The 26,737-nt window shown below is 41.1% G+C and overlaps 2 protein-coding genes across 5 annotated transcripts in view; one reads left to right on the top strand and one right to left on the bottom strand.

The window, feature by feature from the left end:
• The window catches only part of fndc3a (fibronectin type III domain containing 3A), a 60,388-nt gene extending 48,663 nt beyond the window's left edge, over positions 1–11,725 (bottom strand). Inside the window, exons 1-2 of one of the 2 annotated variants that reach the window (XM_071917496.2) lie at positions 11,317–11,725; positions 6,208–6,351 (exon numbers count right to left, since the gene is read on the bottom strand). In XM_071917496.2, coding sequence (XP_071773597.2) covers positions 6,208–6,318 — 111 coding nt within the window. In that variant the 5' untranslated portion in view covers positions 6,319–6,351; positions 11,317–11,725. The remainder of the gene's footprint in view (positions 1–6,207; positions 6,352–11,316) is intronic. The other variant, XM_071917497.2, reaches the window with a different exon arrangement.
• Positions 11,726–14,461: 2,736 nt separating this feature from the next.
• rcbtb2 (regulator of chromosome condensation (RCC1) and BTB (POZ) domain containing protein 2) lies at positions 14,462–26,103 on the top strand. Of its 3 annotated transcripts, none has more exons than XM_071917507.2 (12): positions 14,462–14,660; positions 16,082–16,216; positions 17,837–17,987; positions 18,220–18,386; positions 18,513–18,671; positions 18,944–19,051; positions 19,150–19,292; positions 19,668–19,858; positions 21,921–22,047; positions 23,921–24,060; positions 24,164–24,294; positions 24,432–26,103. In XM_071917507.2, the coding sequence occupies exons 2-12, from the start codon at positions 16,091–16,093 to the stop codon at positions 24,570–24,572; spliced, it is 1,584 nt and encodes a 527-aa protein (XP_071773608.1). In that variant the 5' UTR covers positions 14,462–14,660; positions 16,082–16,090; the 3' UTR covers positions 24,573–26,103. The 3 variants fall into 3 exon arrangements, with proteins under 3 accessions (XP_071773608.1, XP_071773607.1, XP_071773609.1); XM_071917506.2 differs by having other exon boundaries at positions 19,644–19,858; XM_071917508.2 differs by having other exon boundaries at positions 19,644–19,858; positions 24,402–24,519.
• Positions 26,104–26,737: the final 634 nt, after the last annotated feature.

The following is a 26,737-nucleotide window of genomic DNA, read 5'->3' as shown; positions in this document are numbered from 1 at the left end:
GCCCGCTTTGTGTGTAGGAGCAGTGGAGACCTGTTTGAGGTCAAATGAGGACTGAAGTGAAAGGAAGTCAGCCGCTTGGGGTTTGTCAAGATGGATATTGATGTCCCCCATGACAATCAGTGGGGTGCCATCTTCAGGAATGGCTGAGAGTAGCATGTCCAGTTCAACTAAAAGTTCCCCAGTAGCCCTGGTGGGCGGTATATGACGACCACAAATAGTTTAACAGGAACGGTGACCATGATTGCATGGTATTCAAAGGATGAGTTATTGCTTAGAGGAGAAAGCTTAGTGAATTCCAGTCTTTGGAAATGAACGGAACGAGGTGTGTGGGAGAAAGTAGAGTCAGCTGAAAGCGCAGCTGGTGTGGCTGTGTTTTCTGGACGGATCCAGGTTTCCGTCAGGGCTAGTACCTGAATGTCAGATAGGTTTGCCAGTGCTTGGATAAATTCTGTTTTATTTACAGCAGACTGACAATTCCATAAGCCAAAGGAAAAAGCGGAGGAAGTAGCTGAGGCTTTTCTGAGAGAGTAGAGGTTCTCAGGATTGTCTTTTATGACTGATGCGCTTTTTTCGGTTGCCCTGGATGACAGGGATATATTGGTAGCACATGGTGAGTGAGAAGGCAGGCCAAGAGAGTAAATAGTAGATAAGAGTAACTTATCAGTGCCCTTGCTCAGTGGGCTCGCACAGGTAGACTCGAAGGTCTTTACCCAAGAAGGACTGACATACAAGGGCTGACGCTTCTGCTGACGCTACAGCGCAGCTTACGTGTTTAAATACCAGGAAATGCCACAGCTGTGCCCAGTCACAGCTCGTTACCACGGCTGAACACCTTCTGCTTTGGAGCTCAGTTCAATCTCTCTTTTTAAAGGCCCTGACACACCAGGCCAACGGTCGGCCGTCGGCCAATGTCGGGCCGTCGGTAAGCGCCTGTGTCCCTAGTTTTTGCGGTGTGTCCCGCACCGTTGGCACTAATCGGACCCCTGTCGGTGTCTTTTCGGCCGACTGAGCATGTTGAATCGGCGGCGGAGGCCATCGGTGAGAGAGATCACTCTGATTGGTAGTTCGTGTTTTGCCTCTGGATGATTGGACTGATAAATTCCTTTCATTTATCTCCAGCTCTCGACACAGGTTCGGGAAAGCCCCTTGAGCCTGTCGCTGGAGTATCCATGATTTCACCCATTTAGTGCGGTTTCTCCTTATTTTTCGCCTCCGCCTCTTCCTTTCTTCTTCCACAACCAAAAGACCAAGGGCTGACAACGCCAGTGCCATTTGCAACTTCTTATCAGACATATGGTATGGAGAGTTATTTCCCCTCACGCAGGCGCAGAACGTACGTGCTAGTTGGCCGTTGGCTGTAGTCTTTGCGGTGTGTTCAAGTGCAACTTTTTGGACCAGACACAGGCGACGTGAGGCGACGCAACAGTCGGCCTTCGTCGCCGCTGGTTCTTTGATGTCGGTTTGGTGTGCCAGGGCCTTAAGAGTTTAGTGAAAATCCCGCCCCTTTCAGATTTCCACAATAAAGCAACAGATAGAGGGCGTATCGAAACTCAGAGAGTGAAACCAGGAAGTGCTCAGCCACAACAAAGCCTGACAACAGCCTAAGTCCAAATCTAACCCAGAAACAAAGATTCAAAACACTTACTGACAGACTGCTATCTCCTATGTCCTAGATCAGAGCTTGTTCTGCTTTGAGCTCAGTTCAATCTCTCTTTTTAAGAGTTTAGTGAAAATCCCGCCCCTTTCAGATTTCCACAACAAAGCAACAGATAGAGGGCGTGACCCGCGTCAGCTGACCCACCTATCAAAAAGAGAGTGAAGCCAGGAAGTGCTCAGTCACAACAAAGCCTGACAACAGCCTAAGTCCAAATCTAACCCAGAAATAAAGATTCAAAACGCTTACTGACCGACTGCTATCTCCTATGTCCTAGATCAGAGCTTGTTCTGCTTGTTCATCTACTTAATAAAGCAGTAGAAAAATTGGTATCGATGCACCTCTAACTGTAAGGTCGGCCTAGCTGATTTGGTAGGATAAGTGTCCTAAACACTGTTGAGTCATGCACTGTCCACCTCCTCACACTAGCTGACAAACGGGGGTTGTGGGCTCTCCCCCGTCTTCTGAGCGTCCTTGGATGATTCAGTGGCTGGCCAGGAGACATGTAGAGTGGGTTACATTTTTGCCACACAATCTCGAACCCAGTGGCAACCTGTGAGGGGCTCATGTCCAAGGCCCTGTCTCCTGTGTCTGGCTATGACATACAAGGCCAGCACTAAAGACGTCAACGGGGGGAGTCGGGAGCGAGGCTTTACTATCCCACTGTAACATTAGCCCACGCATGGCACGCAGCCACAAGCAGACCACACACTCATGGCTGTCTGCTCTGCTCAATTTGTGAACTTACTGGTTTATGCAAAGTGCTCCTCTCACTCGACCAGAGCAAACACCGACGTTTGCTCTTTCAATCTCGGCTCTAGTCGTAGCAGATTTAAAACTGACATGATCATGTTTAGAAAAAAATGTACAAAACAATGTTAGAATTTAGCTGAAATAATAAACAACAACCAAAAGACAAGCTACCTCCTCCTCCATCCACTGCTTTTTCTAACCCATCCCTCGACAGCCCCTCCCTTCAACCATACTGACTCGAAACAGTGTGCAAACAGGCATGAGTTTCCCTGATTGGTTGGATGATTCTTATGTAGGGGTTTCTCACAGAGAAACTGCACAGCAAGGAGGCCGTGCCAGATAGTGATACTGATACTCTGAGAATATTTTGGAAAATAATAGCAAACGATTCATTCCTAGGAACAATTTGTCAAATGTTTCTCATTGTGGTTTTATCACTCAATACATACACTGTCAGGTTTACAAAGCCACAAACACAGAGAACAAAAAAACATTAAAAATAACAAAGGTGCATGAAAACACAAGCACAAAGAACACAAAAGCATTAAATGTCAGGTCTAGTGAAAAAGAGCATTGAAAAAAAAAGTGGAACATGTACACACCTACCAGTAGAGAAAACAGCTATGTACATAAACCATTAGTTAGGCTTAAACATTAACAGAAACGGACTGAATCATCAGTTACCAATTTAGTTAACAACCAAAAAAGGCAGGAGCAGGAAAAAGTTGGGGGGTGCTTAAATGGATGGAAGCAGTGAATCATAGCAGAGCCCAAGTCATCTCTAAAAAGGAATCATCTCAGGTAATGACCCCTAGACAACAGCTTCCTCTCTGACTCAGACTAATTGGTCCAACAGAGCGTTAATACCAAGCCGAGACTGGGAAAAAGAAACCAAGAACAAAGAATGAGGTGTCCTTGCAGCCTCTCCAACTAAAAGGTCAGAGACAGAGGGGTCAGCCATCGCTGTGAATCCTCTTCACTGTCACCACAGTCCTGCCTCGCTCTGTCAGGGCCAGACCCCTCCAGTGGTTCCTGCTCCTCACTCTCCAGCTGTCATGATATTTACACACCTCCCCAGACGTACAAACACGTAAGCTACATCTCACTCACAGTAAAGGCCACAGTAAAAATCCTTGAAAAGACCTACATCGAATACTGCAAAAAAGGGATCACTGATGTCAGGGTTTTTTTTTTTTTGGCTTCACAGGTGATCAGTATTCTAACTCTGAGGCTACGAAATGAATCACATCACATCTCCAGTGCCATATCTGCTTTCCAGAGGGCAGTAAAAACCTAGCTCCCTTTAATCAGAGAAAGCATTTCATTCAATGCCAGTTAACTGAAAGGTTAATGAAATACACAACAATCAGAATCGCAAACAATGTGAGGACAAAATGATCACGCTGTGGCTAGAGAAACACAACAACTGCTCTGTGCTATCTCTGATACTTGTTATTTCTCCTCATGAGAACACATTTCAGTGCATTTTAACCATCATGAACACGCAGTGTCTCAAATTGGTCTGAGCAGCAGGGTGGTAATGATGTAAGCCAGGAATAATAGCAGTGTACTTCTCCAGCTCTTATAGCACACCGTAAGCCTCGACATAGGATGTGTATAAGTAATCAGGTAACCATGGTGGGAGGTGGTAAGGTAACTGAATTCCAAGAGAACAACACCCTCGCAGCCCAACAAAACAAGCAAAATTTGATCTCTACGTGAACAAAGCCCGATTCAGGCAAGGGTTTTTCCACTGTGGAAAACGACAAGATGGCTGGAGAGGCGTGTTCATAGGGCAGTGCTAATATTAGCAAGTCTTATGTGGACAAACTGAATAAGACTGAGGAAATGATGGAAAAGATATCGCTCTAGGTTACATGCTATCCCCTAGGAAGTCACGGAAACCTAAGCAAATCGAACTGATGACCATCAAAATGACAGGGAAATCACCCAGGCTTGTCAGAGCCACTCAATCTCAGTCTGATACTGAAGGGAGATGAAGGGGAACATCACCCCATATCCTTTACTCATACAGCGAAGCCCGTTATCAAGATGGAGATCGAGAGAGACGTGGTTCATAATCAACAACCACCTGTTGCCTCAGAAATACTTGCAATGAACTGCCGAAATGATGAAATGATGACAGCAAATCCGGTTGAGGTTCTTTCAGTATTCTCTTTCAGTACTCTGTTCTGAGTGAGAATCATTTTTGAATATTTTGTTTTGCATCTGAAGCAAGCCTCCGAAGGCATCAGGTTTCACAAGAGGCTGGTAAGTTACATTGGTTCAACATTATGTCGAAATTAGTCTGTAGGCAATCTGAATGTAACAACATAAAACATAGGGCTTTACAATATGGACAATATATCAGTCCGAGATTATTTTTGACAGGTTCTGCAAATCTGATTTGACTTGCAAAGTGACGTCTAGTGTTATGTTTCCTTTTTTAAGTTTAGAAACACTTTTGGTAGCCTCATCACTATGGTGTATTGTTGAAATAGCCATGATAGTCAAACCAGACAGTATCTCCAATTTGACCATGCACTGATCACTAGGGCTGTCACTTAAAGCCACACCTTGAAACAGCATCTTTATTTCCTTGATTTGATGTGGGAGGTGGGGGTGGGGTGTGTTCGAAAATCTGTGATTGTTTTATTGGTTGGAATTTTTATTTACACCTCCTGGTCACCATTAAAAATACTCTGTTTTCCAGGAAGTAAAAGTAATGGGAGTTCATTTCATGGGGAGTTTAAATTGAAGTCGAATTTACATTGGAATTTGCATACCAACACGAGTTTCAAAAATGAACGGGGAAATTCAATTTTTTAAATAAATATGAAATATCCAATATAAATGCCTGTGTTGGTCTGTTTCTACGGCCAGGCACAGGCTAGTCCAAGCCTCTCAGCTAGTAAGTAAGTAAATATATGTGACGGCACATGGTAGTTTCTGATTAGTTATCTTCGTGACATTGTGAAACACGTCATAACAACGTATACCGCAAAAAAGCCGGCTTTTTAAAGTACTCTTAAAGTACTTTTCATCTGACAAAAGGGTGAAAGGATCTATATTCTTCTACCATGTACTAGTCTCTGTTAAGGACCAAATAGAATTCGAATTTAATTTGAGTCTCTATCCGCTTATGCCCCTATGGATAGACAGAAAAACATGTGCAACAAATAACTATCGGCCACTGGACATTTAGCCTTAAAAATAGACATTTTTGACACAATTTTTTTTTTTTTTTTTTAAATTGAATTAGATTTTTTGTTACAGTGACAGCCCTACTGATCACCACTATCAAGTGAGGTGTGCATTTTCCATCTTTTGCAATGCAGATTGTGTTCTTTGACACTGCGAGAAATATCTGGCTTGCGAGGCTAACAATAGGGGGGAACAATCTGTAATTTTTAAACCATTGGCTGATGACCGATTATGAGAATTTTTACTCTCATTGGCCAATACCAATAGTAGGCCGATTAACCCGGTGCACCCCTCGTTGATATTTTTGCCAAATCTCTAGTCAAGTTCAAAACAGCCAACACTTGGAATTCTGAGTTCATTTTCTTCATTATAGGCTTAGCCACATGCAGTTTAACACAAAACATAACCCAGTTCAGCAGCTGCACACTTTTAAGACCCACAACAGACAAAACAGGCTAGGTGCACTACCTCTAACAAATCCTCTCAACACTAATTACAAAGTAGTTTGTTGAAAGGAAATGTTGGGCATAACAGTCTTAATGCAGCAAGCGTGACTAATGGAGGAGAGAGCCAGGGGCAGAGGGGTCTGAAGGTACCTGTTGGGGGCCCTCCCCGTTGACCATGGCAGGGGGCGGTGGTGAGGCCAGGATTGGGAGTTCAGGGCTGAGAAGCTGGCCGGACTCCAGAGGTGGGGTGTGGTCTGCCATGTCTCCCTCATTCACACCACTGAAGAGGAACTCCTGCAACAAACACACAGCGATCAGTGTTACTGCACAAACAATATCACAAAGATCTGCAGCAACATCATCATGAGTAAATAGTCTTCTAGCCAAGTAATTAGGCCTATGCTAAGTACTGGCCACATGAGCCACATAAGAGAAATTCTACCAATAATGATATATAAAATTAGAAAATATGTCATACATTTGACTGTGTTTCAATTTCTATGGATACTTTTGCAAGTATTAATCTCTAGATTTACCACTGGGAACGTTTATTATGGTCCAACAAAATACCTGAGATTTCTAAGCACACATCAGTTCAACACTACTATTTTGAAACTTGACAACCGGCTATATAAATTGTTTGATATTTGATACTCGTATATTTTGTGTTTATGATCAACATTTCTGCCAACATTGCCATGCTATAATCTCTTGCTGAGATTTTTCTTGTTGATCCTGACAATAAGATTTAAGCAGGTAGAGAAAATGAATGAATGAATGAATGTATGAATGAAGATGCCAACAATGTTTCCCCTACATAGTTTCCCCTACCAGTTTGTTTGAAACCTACATTACCACCGACCCACTTTAATTTGCAGGCACAATTGAACAATTCCTCTACCCTACAATCAGTAAAACATTGGTCTTTTGAAAGCCATTGCTCATAAACTCATGAATGACAGCTGGGTTTGTGCTGCCCGGGTTTCTTTTACTTTTGCTTTGAACGTTAACTCCTGCTGACAACTCCTGCTCGTTTAAAAAGACATCAAACAACAGAATTATTGTGATGCGTCCAGCCAAATATAGCACACTGTGCTTTGTGTGTTAAACTGACTCAATCAGGGATAATTTGACAGCAGAAACCGCGGTGCTGTTCATAGCCTACATAAGGTTGTAGCCTACCTTACACTGCAACTGTGGTGGGATAATGAGCTCACATCAATCTCTATACTTACATCAATTCCTAAAAGAAGTAGCAAACACCTTGGTGGATACAGATCAAGTCAATACACTGAATAGATGTTTCAGGGGCCGTCAGAATCTCTTGCTGTATTGTTTGTAACGCTGTCTTTTTGGACGCCCCGCTTTGATGGAACTTGTATGGTTCGCGTAAACAGCGGGAAGCCAGCTGGCGTGCCACATCAGCTGAGGTAACATTACACAGTAGCTCACTCGAAACAGCTTGCTAGAGAAGGAGAGATTATCAGCAATCGAGAGCGTCTGGCTAGGCTATTGTCACCAATCGAGGTGCTGCGAAATAACGTATTCATCCTTTTCGTTTCAATTTTCAGATGGGCTTGCTTACGTGCTTTCTTAAAAACTCCACAAGATTAAAAGCTCACTTCCTGAGTGCAGTCTGCCACTGAAAAAAAGAGTTTTCTCATTTGCTCTTTATGTTCCACTTCATTGGTTTCATAGAAAGTGATCTGTTTGTTATTACAAATACGTTATTATTTTGTTATTATAAATACATTATTGTAGTCAGTTCGTTCCATTTTGGACACAGGCGCATGAGTGTGTGTGTGTGAGAGGCCTAAACCTGAGAACTCCTGCAAAACACATCCGTGTGCACACATTGCTGCTGGAAAAAATCCTACGGGAAACACTGAAGTATGTTCTGAACTATGAGCCAGAGAACTGCATTGAAAACACAAACGGGGTCTAAAGGATATTGAGCTGTGCACACGATAAGACAAGTGTTCCTACATCTTATAACTCATTTATTTTCACTGGCCTTTTCTTAAATTTCTTGTGTATTATGTCATTATACTTTTATTTGTGGCTCCACTGCATATTGTTTGTATTGAATCCGACGCACTTTGTACCCTTGTTGTTTTCTGATTCTATGATTTTAATGTTGTGAAGCACTTTGTACCTCACTGATTTGAAAGGTGCTATATAAATAAAGGTTTACTTACTTGTAGCCCAGTAAACCATTATGAATAGTAGGTTTGTAGGAAATCTGTGTGCATGTATGTGCTCATGCTTCGTTAAGGGTTGGAAGGTTTTATGTGATTCTTTGGATAAATGTTGTTGCTTTGAGAAACTTTATCTTAATGCTGTTCCATTTTTCCCCTCAAACAAAATAGCTTTTGAGTTCATTGTTTTGGCTCATTTAGGCTAATTGCTTATTGACCAACTCCATTGGGCTACACGGAAACAATTAGTTTTATGTTTGTAGCCAATGCAATTTCAAACTTGTTTTGTTTCACCTTTAAATCCAATTTAAATACTGTTTTGCCTTAGACATCCTGCTCCCCCCCATGAATACACATATGCTTTTTCAATATTTAGTATCAAAACACAATTTAAGGCAACAAAGCATGCAATTCTGTTGAAAATGCTTTCACAATAAAAAAATGTTTGCCTCCCTCTTCCTCCCAATTTAAAATACACTACACAGTTTTTGTTTTAAAAAAAGCACACAATTAATAGGCAAGAGATATTTTCTCATGCCATGTACATCACCTGCCATCTGTGCAGCTAATATGTTCAGTAGCAGGATGGATACAAAACAGAATGCAAAGTAACCGTCAGTTGCCCTTTTTCTGTTACATCAAACACAATAGACCAGATTATCCCATCAGTGGACTGAAAATAAGCTTCTTTCTTTATTTTCTTCTTTCATGAAGTGAGAAGAAAGGAATCTAAGTGTGTCAGATGACAGATGATCACAGACAACTTCTTAAAGGGTAGGTAATAATACAGGCTGCATTTTGTCTGTATTGTGTTTAGACAATGTATTCAGTGGAAGGCGCATATGAGAGGAAAGGAATATTCAATAAAGAAGATTATGAAATATGAAATATAGAAAAATGTCACTGCCTTCAACTAAGCCAGAGAAATGCTCAAGCCAGGCTCAAAGTGGCTCCCACAGAAAAAACTACTCAGGACCACTGACTGAAGTCCCATTTGTTGTCCAAAGTGTTGTCACATCCTTCACATAATACACAAAGATCTCAGAAAGTTGACCGTGGTGGCAGTTTAGTGTTTAATAAGTTCAAGCAATCATCAAGCGCACATCAAGCTAGGGGGATTATACACAGGCTCATGTCACGTCTAGCCCTATGAGTGGATCCAGGGACGATACTCTCCATTGCTGCCAAGACACAGCAATTAAATAAGACTAAAAAGTCAATGGGCCACACTGAGGGCTCATCAGTCCCACTTGTGACTAAAAAGATTACATGGGTAACACAAAATCTCTCAAAAACAGCAGAACACCAAGAGAGAAATGGAATATGTGTCCTTGAACCTAATTACAATCTAGCGCATGCGCTCCTAAACCTCACAGTGATCTGGCTTATCTGTTAGCTTTAGCCACTCCCCTCCTTAAGCTTAAACAAAGTCAGTTCACAGTGTGATGGTCAATGAACTGGATTTGAGAGAACTGCTGCTACAGTAGAGGAGCGACATGAGATTAGCGTAGTATTACTAGGCTTTAGATGATGGCAGGCTCCTTCTGCTGTCATTAGGCCTATGAGTCAAACACTGCAATCACCGGTGGGATCTGAAACACTAGACAATATTAGATCTATCAACACTCAGGTTTACCATCAGAGCCAAGAATATGCTCACCACAGTTACCCTATAGGTCAATGAAGGAGACTAGGAGAGGGCAGTGACGCAAAGGGAAGCCCTGGTCACAGGCAGTTCTCTACTTTTAGTATGCACCCAGCCACACACACATTTTCACACTAATGACGACGACGCAAGTGACATGGTACTCTCACTGAGGAAATATGGATTCAAGGGTTCAGGGGCCATTTTCTCAACATGAAGCCATCTTATAGAGGTGAACTAGGGAATAAAATATACATTGCATAGCCCAGCTCTGAGCTACCTGCAATTATCTGTAGTGGCTGCATGAGTACCATCTTACCTGTGTTAGAAGACGAACACAAAGACACTGCCTCCTGACCTGCCACTACATCTTCGCTCATATGCCAACACTAGGAAATTATGTGGCTACACAAGTTGCTGACAAACAATCAGAAATCACACCAGCCTCCTATTAAATACTTTACCGGTGAAACGATAGCAACTCTGAAAAAGGACTGCAGCTGTTACAGCAAGCCCAAAGTTACCTCTACATCCAAATTGTGGGAACATCTGTATTTGCCCTGACTGTGCATCATATTTGACTGTGGCTAAGACAGCAACTGATAACCAGAGAACAGCTGTTTTTCAGTTACGGTTTTCGTATAGAAGGGGAAACACCTTGAATGGATAGAATTATTAACCTATCTATAGGCAATGCTTTTGCTAATTGATTGTCCCTCAGTACCATGTGTAATTTTACATTTAAAAGGCGTAAGAAACACTGTGGTGATGAGGATTAAATATCAAGACTTCAATTGTATGAAGTAGTGAAACACGTTATTCTTTCAGTTTTAAAACCTTTCATTCAGCTTTTAACTTTAGTATAACCTCGAATGCTTTCGTTAAGTGTGAGAGCTCGACTACAACATCTGGAGAAATGTTTCCTTATCGTCACCTGTCTCACACTTTGTAACCGTAAACTATCGAAAACATTTGATTTGGCAATCCGCCTAACTGTTAGCCAGCTAACGTTAACTGTTAGCCAGTTAGCTAACTGGCAACCCTCTATCTCGACCGCGTATACAAACGTTACCAAATGTTAACGTTGCCAAGTCATTCAATTATAGGCATTAACCAAATATATTTAATATGTCTGACTATGGATGATAAGCTCCATGTTCAGTGCTAACGTCCCTTAATTGCCAGAGATGCCTCGCAGCAAAGACAAATGTTTACTCTACAGGTGTGTGTGTGTGTGTGTAGCGTTATGTCCTAACTAGCTGTTACCTAACTGACGCACATTACAGCTAATTAATGAAAGCGAGTAGAGTTTAGAATTCCCTTAGCGAGCGATGTTAGCATTCCAGTAAATACACTGTAGTCTGTCACCATTACAAGAAAGAGTAATTATTACCAACAACATAGTTAGCTACTCACTCACTCAGTCAGCACAGCAGCTGCAGTCTTGACTGACACGCCGATACACAGGGATGAATCCTTTGCAACTTTTCCAAAATATGTTAACGTTAGCTAGATCGGATAACAAGCTACTTTCAGCACCACCTGAGATGGATAGCTTGCTAGCTACCTACCTAGACGTGAGAGAAGGCAAAATGTGACATGCTAGCGTTAGCTAGCTAATGCTACCTAGCTAATAGTTAGCAAGATGAAGATGTGCTTTTCTCGAGCTTTGAACGGCGATCGCTCGCATTAGCTAGCACTAAAACAGATCGGAGTAACTAGCCAGCTACAGCGACGCTGCGAAGTACCGATAACGTTAGCTTAATTGCCAATTTTATCGAGATACTTTTCATCCAACCCTGCTCCGCGAATAAAAGGCTGGAATGTCGCCATCACTCACAGGACTCCGTACGCATGCGTATTACACCAAATAATGATGTGGTCCAAGATAGCGAGCAGCAGGATTTCCGATATTAGGACGCTAGGTGGGGACGCGAGTTCAGGTCTGTCCGATATTATAACACGTCTCTGTTGTCTGCCTGCATTATCATGACTGTAGGCGGACTTTAGGGTTGACGTGGCTGTGATCGGTTCGTCTGCCAAGTCAGTGAGAGGGTAAAGTCAGTTGTCAGAGCATAACATGCTTATCATATGCAGTAAGTGAAAAACGAACATTATAAATAGCAATTGTCTATCTTACGTAGGAATATGGCCGTGGCACGCCCGGCCGTGCACTGCCGAGCAGACGTACCCAAGGTTTATGACACTCATGTGGATATGTTTTCTCTTTCCTTCAACATTTTATGACATGCTACAGTCCCGATCTCTAGTCACATAGATTTTAAAAATAGGATCATTCAAAAAATAACGTTATTAATAACAACTAGGGTCATTTTTTGCATTAACCATTAGGTGGGCAGTTGAACATAGACAACAGATTGTATGTGTAGTGCAAAGGGACCGTGCAAAACATACTATTAGACTTCATGTTACTCCATATGTTAACATCGCAATTCAATTGTTTATAAATATTGCAATTCTAATTGTGATCACTCACACACACACACGCACACACACACACACACACACACACAAACAAACAAAAAAACACACATAAATTCCCCATAGGTCTAGTAGTCTTTGTATTCAAGGGCGACTTTATAGACTGCTGTATCATTTTGTGGGTGGACTGCCCATATTTATGTTTCATGTATCATAAATAGGATATGATATCTTTTAGACCTTCCCGGTGCATTAAAGTGAAAATGTGCTAAGTGAAATATCACCTTAAAGGTTCTTTTTAAAGGCACATATTACACATGTGATTGTATCTTTGGCACAAACAAATTAAATGTGTCCAGTAGCTCATAAGACTTGACCGTCAGCCTATCCTTGGCTCCACCTGCTGGACCTGTGGAGCACTAACTTCACGTTTAGCCAGTCTTTTAGTTTTACAACTTGAGCAGAATTTGTCCTCCAGAAAACTGATGACCAAACCTCTTGATTCCTGGAGAAAGAGTGATGACAGTGTATTTTCCCCATAACAATTATTATTATCATTATTATTATTATTTTGCCTTTTTCTCTGCAGCTTCCAGAAGAGTAGGCTACCTAGTAGAAAACATCAGGAAAACGTTGAGGACTATAATTGCTAAGAGGCTTGAGCTCATATCTTTGACTTGATATTTTATTTGCCTAAACTGTCACTACAGTTATGTAACATATTAGCAAGGTGGAACAAAACCAAAAAGCAAACTGACTTGTTCAGTTGGCAAAAGAGGATGGAAGTGGAGGGGAGATATAGCCCTATATAGAAGATATTCAAGTGTTATTTGGAAAAGCAGTCACAAAAATAACCAAATTTATCAGATGCATTTCAGGAAACAGTCTCACAGCATGTATCATGAAGTGTTTTTACAGGATTTTAGTTGTCCAATATATTGATATAATATAGTCTAACCAGATTGATTAATTACTAAAATAGTTTTAAAATCAGTCACATTTTATCACCTGCCACCTACATTTTCCATTAGCCTGAGTGGGGCCGCCCCCTCTTGTCTGTGTGTTGGAGGGGCATTCAAGTTGCATTCATGTCAGTGCTGGGAATGTTTCATAGGCTTGTTTGATTTAGGTTGTTGATAAGCTATTGATAGGATACAGTGTACAGTTTTGGAAAAACAATCTTGTTTGGCAGATTTTTTCCCCCCATTTCACATATGTGCAGCATGAAAAAGGTGACTTGGGAAAGGGTATCAAAAAAATTAATGAAAACTACACAAAAAATAATATTCAAAACTGACACAAAACCATGGCGCAAATTTTGAAGTAAGGTTATTTTTCTAGTATCTAGTGCCTTGTCAGTTCCGTCTGCCTGACATGTATGAGATCTTGTGTTCTAGTACATCAGTTCCCAAAATGTTTCATGTCAAGGAAACAGGTACACATTATACCACACATAGAACCCTATCTGCTATGACAGTGCTTAGCAAGGAACCCCATCTGCGAAGATTTGATTGTTAGATATGAGTTTGAAGTACCTTGTAGCAATAGTACTGAATGAATGAATGAATGAATTAATTAATGATTTTTATTTTATTTTTGTGTCATACCATCTAAATGGCCCAGGCCGTCCCACATGGGATTACATGACACACAATTACAACAACATAAGACACAGACTTCCAGGTCACTTAGCAGAATAGTGCAAACTAAAACAGCTAATATAATACAAAGAAACTACTCAAACAACATTTTCTACTAGTTTTCTGAATGTCCATCTTTTATCTTAGTCCACAAAAGCAAATGTTTCCTTCTTGCACAATTCAGTTGTAGTCTATCAGCAGTAGTAGTGCCGCTAGCAGTGGCAGTAGCATCAGCAGCAGTATTTTTATTTTATTTTATTTTTTTTAGCATCAGCAGCAGTAGTAGTAGTCGTAGTAGTAGTAGTAGTAGTAGTAGTAGTAATAGTAATAGTAGTAGTGGTGGTGGTGGTGGTGGTGATAAGCCTAGTAGTAGTAATAGTAGACATCGGAAAGCTCCCAGCTCCGATTTACCTTGAACGCAACATTTGACCCCTTCAGATTACAGGAAGTAACGTACAAACAGAGTGCGGGTGGGTTATCATCTCGAGTACAGTGAGCGAGCCGAACAAGCTAACTACAACAATCAAAATCAGTTGCTGTGAAGCTTGACTAATACGAGATTGAGGAGATGACTCCATCAGCAACTTGATTTGCCAAAAATGTTGGCTGAGAAATTGCCATTATCACTGTCGATTCGACAACGACATCGCTGACGATTAGTAGAGCAACAACAGCAAGGTAACTGTTAAACTATAAACGGCGCCGTCTAGCATTAACGTCAACATTAACGTTACATTTAACCAAGCTTAGCTATCTAGCTAATTAGCTCAATAGCTCTTCTTAGCTAGCGCGGCTTTAGTTTTTAGATTACGGTGGATGTAGCTACATTTCTATTATTAGCTTGTAAACTCCGGCTGCTTTTACTACACAACGTGCATCGTGTTTTGTGTGTCGTTTGTACTCTCTTTGGCATTTTATCTCAACTTAAAATTGTTCTTTGGTTGATTTGAAGTTTTGAACACATAAACTAGTGCAGATAGTTGTGGTGTAATTGGGCAGGGCGGTGCTCATCAGTAGGTTAGGGGCCATGCCAGATTTAGTCTGTTTTTGTTTATTTGTAAGTATAGTTTTGTGTGTACAGTCATAGCATTTATTTTATTGATCACTGAATATCAAGCATCGATTTGCTGTATTTGACAGCATTCCCGACAGGTGATTTTAATGGTAATGTTGCATATTGGAGTTTGTTAGTTATGATACAAAGTCGAAATTTGTGCACATAGCTAGTGCTGGGAATTTCTACATGTCACTTAGTCATGTTAAACGTGTTATTCTCTTCTACATGACAGCATTACCTGCACTAATGTGAGGCAGGTGTTTTGAGAGCAGTGCAAGGGAACTGTGTCTTCTTCCAGGGATATGAGGGACCTTTCAGATGTAGTAGGACTTATTAGCATATCTTGATCTTGGAAAGAAATTAGTCTTTAAAATGGATTAATGATCTCCATTAATTCCAAGGTGCCAGACAACCCATTTCTTATGGTTAAGTTATACCAGCCCTAACACTATCTTGATGTAAACTAAAGTACATTCATGCGTTTTGGTTTAGCTGTGGTATTCCCGAAACCCAGTAGCAGGCTTGAGAGAGCGTGGTTAGGAAAAAGTTCTCAGAAAACTTGACAGGGACTTGATTTCAGACTCACTTTTTCAGTCAACACACAAATATTTTCTATCTTTGGATTGCTAATAGGGAAGGTGTGTATTTCAATTCTGGGGATCCAGATTGAGTCTCTCATGAAAAGTGGGGGTATTATTAGCAACATATACATTTGCTGAAGGCAGTAGCTCTCAAATTCATATGGCAGCTGATAGAGAATATTGGGCGGAGAGGGCAGGTCTTTACCAACCAACCCTAGGCATACTGAAAAAAATATATAATTGACTAGACTCTGTTATGAATCTCAATTTTCTGGAATACAGACAGCATACCAGATGACAACTGTGGCAGATTTTGATTCTCAAATTAACTCTCCATTTAGGCCTATATTTGCCAAGCTGTCTGCTTTGATTTAATGCATTTTTTTGTTGTTTTGCAAATCAGAATCTATAAGTGACTTTTGTCCTCTTCTATCTGAATGTGTTTTCTCCTCATTTCACAGCTGAGTAGTATGCTGGACGTGGGGAAGTGGCCAGTGTTTGCACTCTTGCCTCCTGAGGAACTACGGCTTATCCGCCAGGCTTGTGTCTTTGGCAGCGCTGCTAACGAAGCCCTCTATGTCACAGTTAACGACGAGGTAACGCTCGCCCTTTAAGCTAGGTGCCTTTAATCCTGTTGTTGACGTTGAGTTGGTTCGGAACATAACAGAAAGAAATTACCTGGCAGATTTAATCTGCTTTAAAAATATTGGTGTCATTAGCCGATGTGATATATTAAGTACTTAGGATAGTAAAATGCTGAAGGCCTGTCAGTCACCGGTAGACACATGGTGCAGTTCCAGACACAGGGATAAGCAGATAGAATGAGGCTATCTTTAGCCACGTAGGCCTAATACCTGTGCAAGCCCTGTTTTTATCCAGCGGAAAGGTGTAGTCTACTGCATGCCTCGTCATTACCGACTTATTCATTTGTTTGTCTCTGTGGAGCAACCAATTATCTTACGTTAACTACTGGACATTGTGGCTTTTGAAACGCATTTATTCTGGTTGATGTCACTTGAAAGGGCGGGGTGTGTTCCGTTCAGCCTGGCCTGCCTGCACAGAAAATAGCATGTCATGAGAGGTTGTACAGTAGGTTTGGTGCAGGCCTAGTTTAATTCAGCTGTGAGTTTGCTGTGTCAGTGGAAAGCAAAAAGTTTAAACATTGGTTAAAGACAACGTTTAGGCGTAAGAATGCATAGGACCCACGCTCCAGCAAATCAAAATCATGCACAAGATCATATTCTTCTTGACACAGCCTATTTATTGCATAAGAAGAAGAATATGATCTTGTGAAAAATGTTGATTTGCTATCAACTATGCATTCTTAAGCCTATTGGATTTTTGCACCTACACACCCACAACAAGGACAGACAAAGCAAAGGCGCGGTGAGTCACATTTGATACCTTAAAGACAACATGGAATGGCTTTTTGGGAGTGTCTTGCGCCTCTAATTGAAGGTATTTCCAGTTGAAACAGAATGCTGGGGCGAGACATAACGGGGGGAGGGGTCATTCAGAAGTGGGCAGGATGGACTGTAGCAAACATGGAAGAACAGGATGCTAGCTGGAAATTCCAACACTTCCATCACCCCTGTTTTTGAAGCAGGATTGCAGGAAGCAGAGGAGGAAGAGGGAGAAGAGGAGTATTGTGTCCCTGGTGTCGCCACTCATGTCATTTTAAAAGTTGCGGGTTGTATACAATGGGAGGGGATTATTCATAAATCTATGATGATTTTTATGCACACATACTGATACACAATGCATCTACCACTAAAAATATTCAGTTATCCATGAAGGAAAAGTAACATGGTTTTGATATGAAAATACAAGAAAATAAAAATCTTGTTAAACATGTTTTGGCATGTATTGCTAAATAAGTGTGTGGTAGGACATGAAAAATGAGACAAAATTAAGTGAAAAATTAATTGTTCACCTTGTTAGCTAACTTTTGGTACAGCTTCTTCTGCCATTACAGTCAATGTAAACAGTAACAGAATGTAACCTCCCTTAAACATTATAAACATTATCAATATGTAATAGTATAGGCTACATTGTAAACATTCAGTAAACATTGTGTTGAGGTATTAGTATGCATCAGTAAACATCAATATGTACCAGTGAACTTAAGTATGTATCAGTAAACATTATGAGAATGCAACCTCCCTGATTATCAGTATCAGTATCATTTTAGCAATTTTGTTTGGTCTTATTTGCAGGTCTTTGCTCTGGGCACCAACTGCAGTGGCTGTTTAGGGCTTGGAGACCTTCAAAGCACTATTGAGCCCCGCAGGATTGATACCCTGTGTGGAAAGAAAATTGTGTCCCTAAGCTATGGAACAGGACCACATGTGGTTATCGCTACTGCAGGTAAACAAGTGGCACAATATTGCATCAAAAAGTAGACAGAATGTAGTCAGTACTACCCTTAATCAAGGTGTCTTCGTCATGTTTTGATTTGTTCTTAGGCGATATGTAATAAGAGTAGTGCTGAGCTCCAGCTATACATTTTGTCAAGTTGACTGTTTCTGCTTCTTATCTGTTCATAAAATATTAACCACTGAGACAACATGGATGAAAGTTTGCCCACTGCCCTCTGTAGATGGAGAGGTGTATGCATGGGGCCACAACGGCTACAGCCAACTGGGCAACGGGACCACCAACCACGGCCTGACCCCCGCCCTCGTCTCCACCAACCTCCTGAGCAAGAGAGTGACGGAGGTGGCCTGTGGCTCCCACCACACTATTGCTCTCACAACCGATGGAGAGGTAACTTATCTACGGAAGAGGATTAGGGCCACATGCGAAAAATGTATTTGACATTTGGTTATGCCCTTTCTGTCCGGTTGATCTGTGTATTTCTTGGAACGCTGAACATTTTATCTCTATATCCAGGTGTACGCATGGGGTTACAACAACTCAGGCCAAGTAGGTTCGGGGTCCACTGCCAACCAGCCCACACCACGGCGGGTCAGCAGCTGTCTACAGAACAAAGTGGTAGTAAACATAGCCTGTGGTCAACTCTGCTCTATGGCCGTACTGGACAACGGAGAGGTAATGGGTTACGTTAATCTGGAGATGTTTAACGTGAATAAGTGAATCAATGCCCTCAGTAGGTCATGAGTTGTTAGGCAATCAATGGTTCTTTGCTGTGGAGAAGAGCTCAAACCTTTTTTGAGAGCAAGGCTAATGCAAATGTGTATATCAGACAAGCGTGCGAAATAGAGAAGTTTATGTCTTGCTTGTGCGTTATAGGGGAAGACATCTGATATGTAATGCCTTAATGTAGGCCTACTATGTACTTAAATATGTATTCTGTTTTGTAGATCTATGGTTGGGGTTACAATTGCAATGGGCAGCTAGGTTTGGGCAACAATGGAAATCAACAGACTCCATGCAGGATCGCTGCTCTCCAGGGTGTCAACATCGTCCAGGTGAGATTCTGCTGAGAAATGAATCTCAAAGTGCTATGTTTTTGAAATTTCGGTTCAGTTAAAATGCAGATTAATAACGTTCTTTCTTCATTACGCAGGTTGCCTGTGGATATGCACATACATTGGCACTTACAGATGAGGGGTTTGTTTACGCGTGGGGGGCCAACTCATATGGGCAGTTGGGAACCGGCAACAAGAGCAACCAAGCTCTTCCCACCCTAATTAACACTGACAAGGAGAGGTTAGTAGTTCATCTTTACCTCTGGCCTAAATTAGCAGTGACACTTCTCTGCCATTTTCTAAGGTCTACATCACAGGGTCCTGAGAGAGTGATTCGTTTAGTGGTTAAATGTCTCCTAGACAACTGTGGAATTACTGCCCCAGTATACGTATCTGTTGTCAACAGATTGTTGAATCTAGAGAAGTTTGAATAAAGGGACGTAGTGCTCATTGTGGGGATCTACGTCATTTTGTCCATATAGTTAGGATGGTTTGTAGGTCATTTTTAATTGGCATATTACAGCTATAGATAAGTAGTTCTTTGAAATTTGAATTCTGAATTTGTTCTGTCCTTGCTAAAATTAGTCTACAGGGGTTTGTTGTCGTTTTTTTCTAGGATGGTGGAGGTGGCTGCATGTCACACCAGCCACACATCTGCTGCCAAGACCCAGAGTGGGCAGGTCCTGATGTGGGGTCAGTGTCGAGGTCAAGCGGTAGCCAGCCCCCACCTCACCCATTTCAGCACCACAGATGACGTGTTTGCCTGCTTCGCCACACCGGCGGTCACATGGCACCTCCTTACAGTAGGTAAGAGTGTTTTGGGTGTATAAGCGTTGCTTAATTTGAAATCGAGACTCGCATCCCAGACATTCTTGGTAGTAATTAAGGAATTTAATAGTATCAACCTTAAGACTTTGTCCCATTTGCCCTCTTACTGACTGGTTTCATGGAATCATACTATGCCGTGGGTGCAGATCTGTGCGTCATGGGTAGAAATGCCTGGAAGTTGTCTAAGAAATAAACAGGAAACTTGGCTTCCTGGCCACATAGAACAATCATGCATCTGCCCATATTGCGCTGGATCACATGTGCAATCGAACCCAACTGAAGGGCATAGACATGCACTTCTGGGATCTTTATCCTTTGGCAAAACTCAGTTTAATAGAGTGAATGGCATCCTTCTGATGAGTCTGTTAACTAAGATTGTAAAACCACCAAGATCTTCGACGCTCACACAGTCTAATTAGCGTCCATCTGTTCCTCCTCTTTGTCATTCCCGAGGTTTTAAATTATCTATTTTAATGGCTGTTTTAACTCGCCCCCTACAATGACGGATTGAAACCTTTGGTATTATGACAGCCTCATAAAACATAACACCAAGAAACTAAAATAAAACGCAGCATAAAACACAAGGGACAAAAAAAGACAGTATAAACCAGCAACATAAAAGATAAAAGGAAGACAGTTAAAATAAGTGTTGATTTAAACACAAAGAATTTTTACTAGTGAAAAGCATGAGCCTTTATAGCCTTTATCTACAAAAATGAGTTGATCAAGGCTTCAGAGCAGCCAATAGTCCAAACTTAGAGGACTTAAGGGGCCTTGATGTGAAATCAGGACACAGCAACTCAGAAGTGAAGTCTGGCACCTGACCATGTAAGGCTTTGGTTAATACAATTATAGAATTAATTCTGAAATTCACTGGCGTCCATTACATTTATTCTTTGGCAATAACCAGGCGTCGCAAGTATACGTCTGGAGCAGTGCTGTGGGTTTGTTTTTAAGTCACTTGCAAGAAGTACTCACTGTCCAACTGCCAAAATGGCCTGCTTCTGCAGGAATTTCCAAATACCAAAGGTTAACTTTGTCAAATCAGGATTCAAACCCTTTTCCAAGTATTCTTTAAAGAGTAACTCCACACGAAAACACTGTTTTTCGAGTTATACACTGATTTTTAGTACTGTTTAGTTATGAAATACAACAATGCCAGTCAAATGGTGCCTGTACTGTATTTATCTCACTAAACCTGACTCAGTTCGCCCTCCACTGGTTAAAATGTTCCCACCCCATTCCTCTTCTCACCAACCCGGCCCAACCTCAAACTTCCCTCTTCACACCCATTTTCTTCCATTTTTTGAAATCACGCAGTAGGCGGAGAGAAACTGTATTACTCTTTAAGGTCTTTAGGTAGCTTTTTTGGAGTGATTTGTCGGTTTTGGGGTAGATAAAATTGCTACAAAATCGACTAAAATGATGAAACTACTTGTACCAATCCAAATTTGATAACTTGAGTAACTTGTTGAATGAACTTTATAGCCACTGAATCGTGTCCTTTCTACATTATTTATTTTCATCATGTGACAGGTGTCATTTGATACATATTGTTGGACAGAGAAATGTATTGCTTGTCTAATGACCCCTCTGGATCTTATCTTCTAATAGCTCATAACACCTAACACCTGTTGACTATTAGTCTGATTTCAGCGCCCTCACCATAAACACACACATACACATACACACACACACACACACACACACACACACACACACACACACAACCTCCCTCCCCACAAAAAATTAAGGTGTCAAAGTTTAAGTGACCAAAAACAAAATCTGATGAATACAAGCAGATCATTTGAGATATACTTGTAAATGTTTACCTATCAAGAGACGAGGAGTATAATTTAATATTTAAACACTCGCCAAGGTCAACCCATGGATTACAAGATTGTAAAATAGATTAACCTAAGCTCTTAGCCCTTATATAATTACAAAGGCAAACCTCATTGTGCAGCAACAAAAAGCATTCAGATTTTTATTCTTTCTGTGTGTTTTTCTTTAAACTAAAAAGTGTTTTTCTATATGCCAGACGGAGATGACTACCTGACTGTGGCCCAGTCACTGAAGAGGGAGTTTGACAGCCCAGAGATTTCAGATCTGAAGTTCTTGGTTGATGGGAAATGCATCCATGTTCACAAAGCCCTGCTCAAAATCAGGTACACAAAATCAGCACCCTGAAAATGTACGACAGTGTTTACTAGGACTGCATGTTTATGGCAAAAACGATAATCCTGATTGCTTTGCTAAATACGGTGATCACGATTATTTGTCTCAGTTTCAGGAAAAGTGGGAAATTTTTTTTTCCACTTTTGCACCTTAACTTATATTTTCACTTTTTCACTTTTTTTGTGCAGAATTGCTCGTAGTAGCAGCAGGTAAAAAGTCTTTTTTCACCCTTCCTGTCTCACTCTTATTGTGGTCCTTATTTACAGAATTCAAATGATATTTACTGCTTTATTACTTGCACAGAATCTGTACTTGTTTGTCATCTAGTTTAAAACCAAAGTCTCCAAATCTCCAAATGACAGATGATGTTCCACTTTTAGGAACTGAAACAGTGTCTTCATGTTTTCCTCTCTGACATTATCCACTGTGTTAGTTGCTTCATTTTTCCAGAGATTGACTATGTAAGGCGTCTTTCTGTCTTTCCCACCGGAGCGGCCGCTTCTCCATCTTAACTTTTGTTTTTGTCACATGGGTGCACATTGCACACTCAGAGGTTGTGATTGTTCACGCGCGATGCAGGCGCTTAATATACCACATCGGGGGAATCAGGGGAATCAGAAAAATAACAAACTCTTCAGTATTGCCGAATTACACGATTATTAGTCATGGAAACGTAAAATCGCGATGCACAATTATCTACTATTAGTTGTGCAGCTTTAGTGTATAGTCTAATGACAGTGAACATGCTCAGCCATCTTTCTCCAACTGTAATGATGAATTTAACCTACATGCTGTGTGTAGCCTATATTTAAACTCCATCTGTCAGACACGGTTTCCTCGTCTTTCCTGTTAATGTCACGAGGAAGCGAAGACGGACCTATTGTTTCCCGTTTTTCTTTTTATAACCACACTTCGACACGCAATATCCGCATTCTAGTCTTTTGCTCTTCTGCTCTGTGAGGAGGAAGGAGTCAGGCTGTCTGCGAAGTCGGTCTCATGCCTGCTTCGGCGTGATCAAATATAAATGACACTTTTCAGATGTGCTGAGACAATGAAGAATCGATAACTTCTCAAACCTGATCTTGAGAGGAGATGATAACAGTGGTGATGTGTTGGCAATAGAGATGGCACTATTATAGACTATAGAAGCTTTTTTTCCCTCTCTTTAGTAAACTGTATAATCTTGTCATTCAAGTGAGGCATCTATAAGCCCTGACTGTGTTTCTCACCTCACCTGTACACTTGTAATTCTTTTCTATTTCATTTTTAATTCCATGCATTTTGTGTCAACATGTACAAAAAAATAAAAAAACATCAGCAGTGATGGGAATTGGCTTATTGGGGTGGAAATCGCTGGGTACATAGTGGACTATAAAGAACAAATATTGTAGGAAAAATACTGTGGGCTATAATTGTTGGCAGAGTATACCATTAGATATGATTTTTTTTTTTTATTATTAATTTCAGTTCAATACAATGTACATGTTTCAGTACAATACAACAGTAACAATCACCGGAAATAAGAATAAAAAAAAAGATATATGTATATTTTTGTCAGCATATTGTTTTTAAGTTTAACCATAATTCACCATATTGTCAATGCGCTATATTTTCCCTGTGGGGAAATAAAGGGGTCACATAATGAGTACTGATGATAATAAAAACAAATAACTGCAACAACCAAACGTATTGAAAGTAATACAGCAAATGAATACATTTCAGACATTTATTTCATGACAGATTTACAGGTAGAAACAGACGTGCAAGTGATTCACATTATCAGAACAAGTGTTCAGAAATGTGTACAGATGTGCATTGTAAGCTTGTAATGTAAACAGTCTGGGCCTTTCCTTCCCCCTGCAGGTGTGAGCATTTCCGTGCGCTGCTGAATGAAACGGATGAGGAGTCCATAGAAATCCACCAGTTCTCATATCTGGTGTACCGAGCCTTTCTGGAATACCTTTACACAGACACCATTAACTTGCCACCAGAGGATGCTATTGGTAAGCCCAGGCCAGGGAAACGCAGTGTTTTACACAGCAAGCACTAGAAAACACTGACTGAACGCACTCACCTGCGTGTTGTTTGGTCTCCGGGGTGTTGCAGGGCTGCTGGACTTGGCCACATACTACCGAGAGACGAGGCTGAAGAGGCTGTGCCAGGAAACCATCAAGAGAGGCATCTCCGAGGAGAACGCCATTACTCTGCTCTCTGCTGCTGTCAAGTACGAGGCGCGGGTAAGCTTATAACCCCTGACACACTGTCCGACACCTCAGCGATAAGGGGCTTTCCTCAGTAGCTCTTGTCCCCTACAAGTCAATGCACTCTCTGTTGTACTCCTCAGCATTGACCAGCCAGCCCTCTTCATTTTTAGGACCTGGAGGAGTTCTGCTTCAAGTTTTGCGTCAACCACCTCACGGCCGTCACGCAGACCCAGGCCTTCGCCGACATGGACCACGACCTGCTCAAGAACTTCATTAGCAAAGCCAGCCGCTACGGGGCCTTCAAAAATTGACTGCAGCGCACCAGTAGCGATGGGTTCGCACACAGCGAGGGTATGGAAATGTCAGGAACTTGAAAAGGCCCGCAGCGGTCTCCAGAGTCGACCCAAGACCAAAGTAAACACCGAGCTCATTGATGCTTCAGAGCCTTGTTGCCGGGGATGTAAACACAGCAGACACAAAGGGTTTTAAGGTTTTACCCTCCGCTGGTGTTCAAGTGTTACTTTGCCCTGAAACTAGCCCAAACAGTGGTTGCTTAGGGCGTCAATATTGAGTTACAGAACACAGAGACCAAATAGGAAGGCAGCGTCGTCGTCTTTCTATCATTACAGTCTATATAACTGACAAAACGCTTGGCTCATTCAGTGTCTGATTGATTTGTTTTCCAGAAAGGATTTTTTGATTTTGGGGTGCAGGGGTTTTTTTTCACAGTAACAAGCTATGAGAGACAGGATGCCTGAAAATGCAGTACAGTCAATACAATCAGCGGTTTGGGGTTGTGGTATCAGTGATCTGTACCACACTGCCCTATCTGACTAATGTAAAAAATGATGTATGTGTATTGTACTGCAGTACAATATGATTAGTGATAAACAGGCTATAGTCAAGAGTTGACCCTTCACATTGTGCTGCTTTTCTTCGAAGCCTTTATTAACTTTCAGGACTGAGAAGTAGTATTTAATTAGCAAAGATTACAAGCTGTTCAGTTGCTTTAGGAACATGAAACATAATGTGCTTATGTTTGACACATTTTTTTTTACTGAACAATTAGTTTTTATCTGACCAATGGTAATGTCCTTTTTCTTTGTCGTGTGTAAGTCAAAGTAGTATTTTGCCACTTTGTTTTATAGCTTAGTTACTTGCCTTTGCCATCCAGTCTTGCAGTTACTGTCTGATTTTTGTACTGACTAACATTTGCACTTTTTTGCAGTAGGTTGTTTTTTGGCCACAGACAGCAGGCTGATAGGAAAAGGTGAAGCCAGCCCTCAATCATACTTTAGGAGAGATAAGGTCGTCCTACTGCATGTTTACCCGTGTTCTGATTAACCCTCCGTGCGCAGCTGGAAACATCTGGCATCTGTCTTGTTCCCAATGGAAAGACGACACAAGCATATTCTCATATATATCCTGTCTGTGATGTTACACTGTAGAACAAATGCAACTGATTTTGCAGTTGGGTTTCCTTGCAAATTCGGTATGTTTACAAAAGTTTGTTTTGTTTTGTTTTTTATTAATGCGATAGCAGTATGCCTGTGGTTCTTTTTACAAGTGTCTGACTATATTTCTCCCCTGTTAGTGGTAGTGAGATAATACAACTGCTTCTCCAGTGTAATTGCCAACTGAATGTGATGAATATTGCCCAAGTCTCACAAGGGACCAGCAGGTCTTTTGATGTATTGAAGAGATGATTCCACATTAAATACCTATATCCCAGTAAATAGAATGTAACACAATGCTTTTACTTTAACAAGCCAATTATTGTATTTTGTTTTGTTTTGTTTTGGAACATTTTGATAATTATTAAAAGTTGCCTGTGTGTTCTCATTTTGTATGGAAACTGCTTCTTTGATGCATGTATTATTCATGTGATCTATGTGTCTGATATGGGATAACTCAAAGGAAATTGCCTTGACAGGTTAGACTCACATACATGTGAAATACTGAAGTCTGTTCCATATGATAACTCCATCCACACATAACTTAATCAGGGAAAATGGGATTCTCGACTCCAAAGAAGCAAAACCATATTTCGCCACTAGCAACTCTTAGCCATAGGGGGGCAGTGTGTTGTACTTGAACACTTCATGATATATATGAAGTTCTATATTGTAAGCCTGCTGAGTATTCACAGTACATGTTGGAAGTTTCATTCAGCTTCAACCGGATAATGTGCAGCTGTAACACAGCGGATCTTGAGCAATGTATATGATGGTTGCAGTAACCCACCAGTTTCTTGCTCAAAGAAGGCATTGTAGGCTTGCTCTTTCCCCTGAAGTACCACTTTTTTTTAATATGAATGTACAAATAAGGTGTTGTGGTGTCAAGTCAGTGAAATACCAGTGAAATACAAGCAAACCAAACTTTCAAGATCACTTGCTTAAATAGCTTTAATACTTTAGATTTAGTACAACATTCATAATACTTCTACTAATGTCATGCATTGCCAGCTATAGTTCTA

Source organism: Centroberyx gerrardi, chromosome 6, assembly GCF_048128805.1.
Source record: "Centroberyx gerrardi isolate f3 chromosome 6, fCenGer3.hap1.cur.20231027, whole genome shotgun sequence".
Lineage (NCBI taxonomy): Eukaryota > Metazoa > Chordata > Actinopteri > Beryciformes > Berycidae > Centroberyx > Centroberyx gerrardi.
This window is presented reverse-complemented; position numbering and strand designations above follow the sequence as displayed.

What these genes read in the sequence shown, in the direction of transcription:
- rcbtb2 (XM_071917506.2), top strand. Translation starts at nt 16,091, where the DNA reads ATGCTGGACGTGGGGAAGTGGCCAGTGTTTGCACTCTTGCCTCCTGAG. An exon ending in CCGTACTGGACAACGGAGAG is followed by an intron (nt 18,672 to 18,943) that starts GTAATGGGTTAC and finishes TCTGTTTTGTAG; the next exon opens with ATCTATGGTTGGGGTTACAA. An exon ending in ATGGCACCTCCTTACAGTAG is followed by an intron (nt 19,859 to 21,920) that starts GTAAGAGTGTTT and finishes TCTATATGCCAG; the next exon opens with ACGGAGATGACTACCTGACT.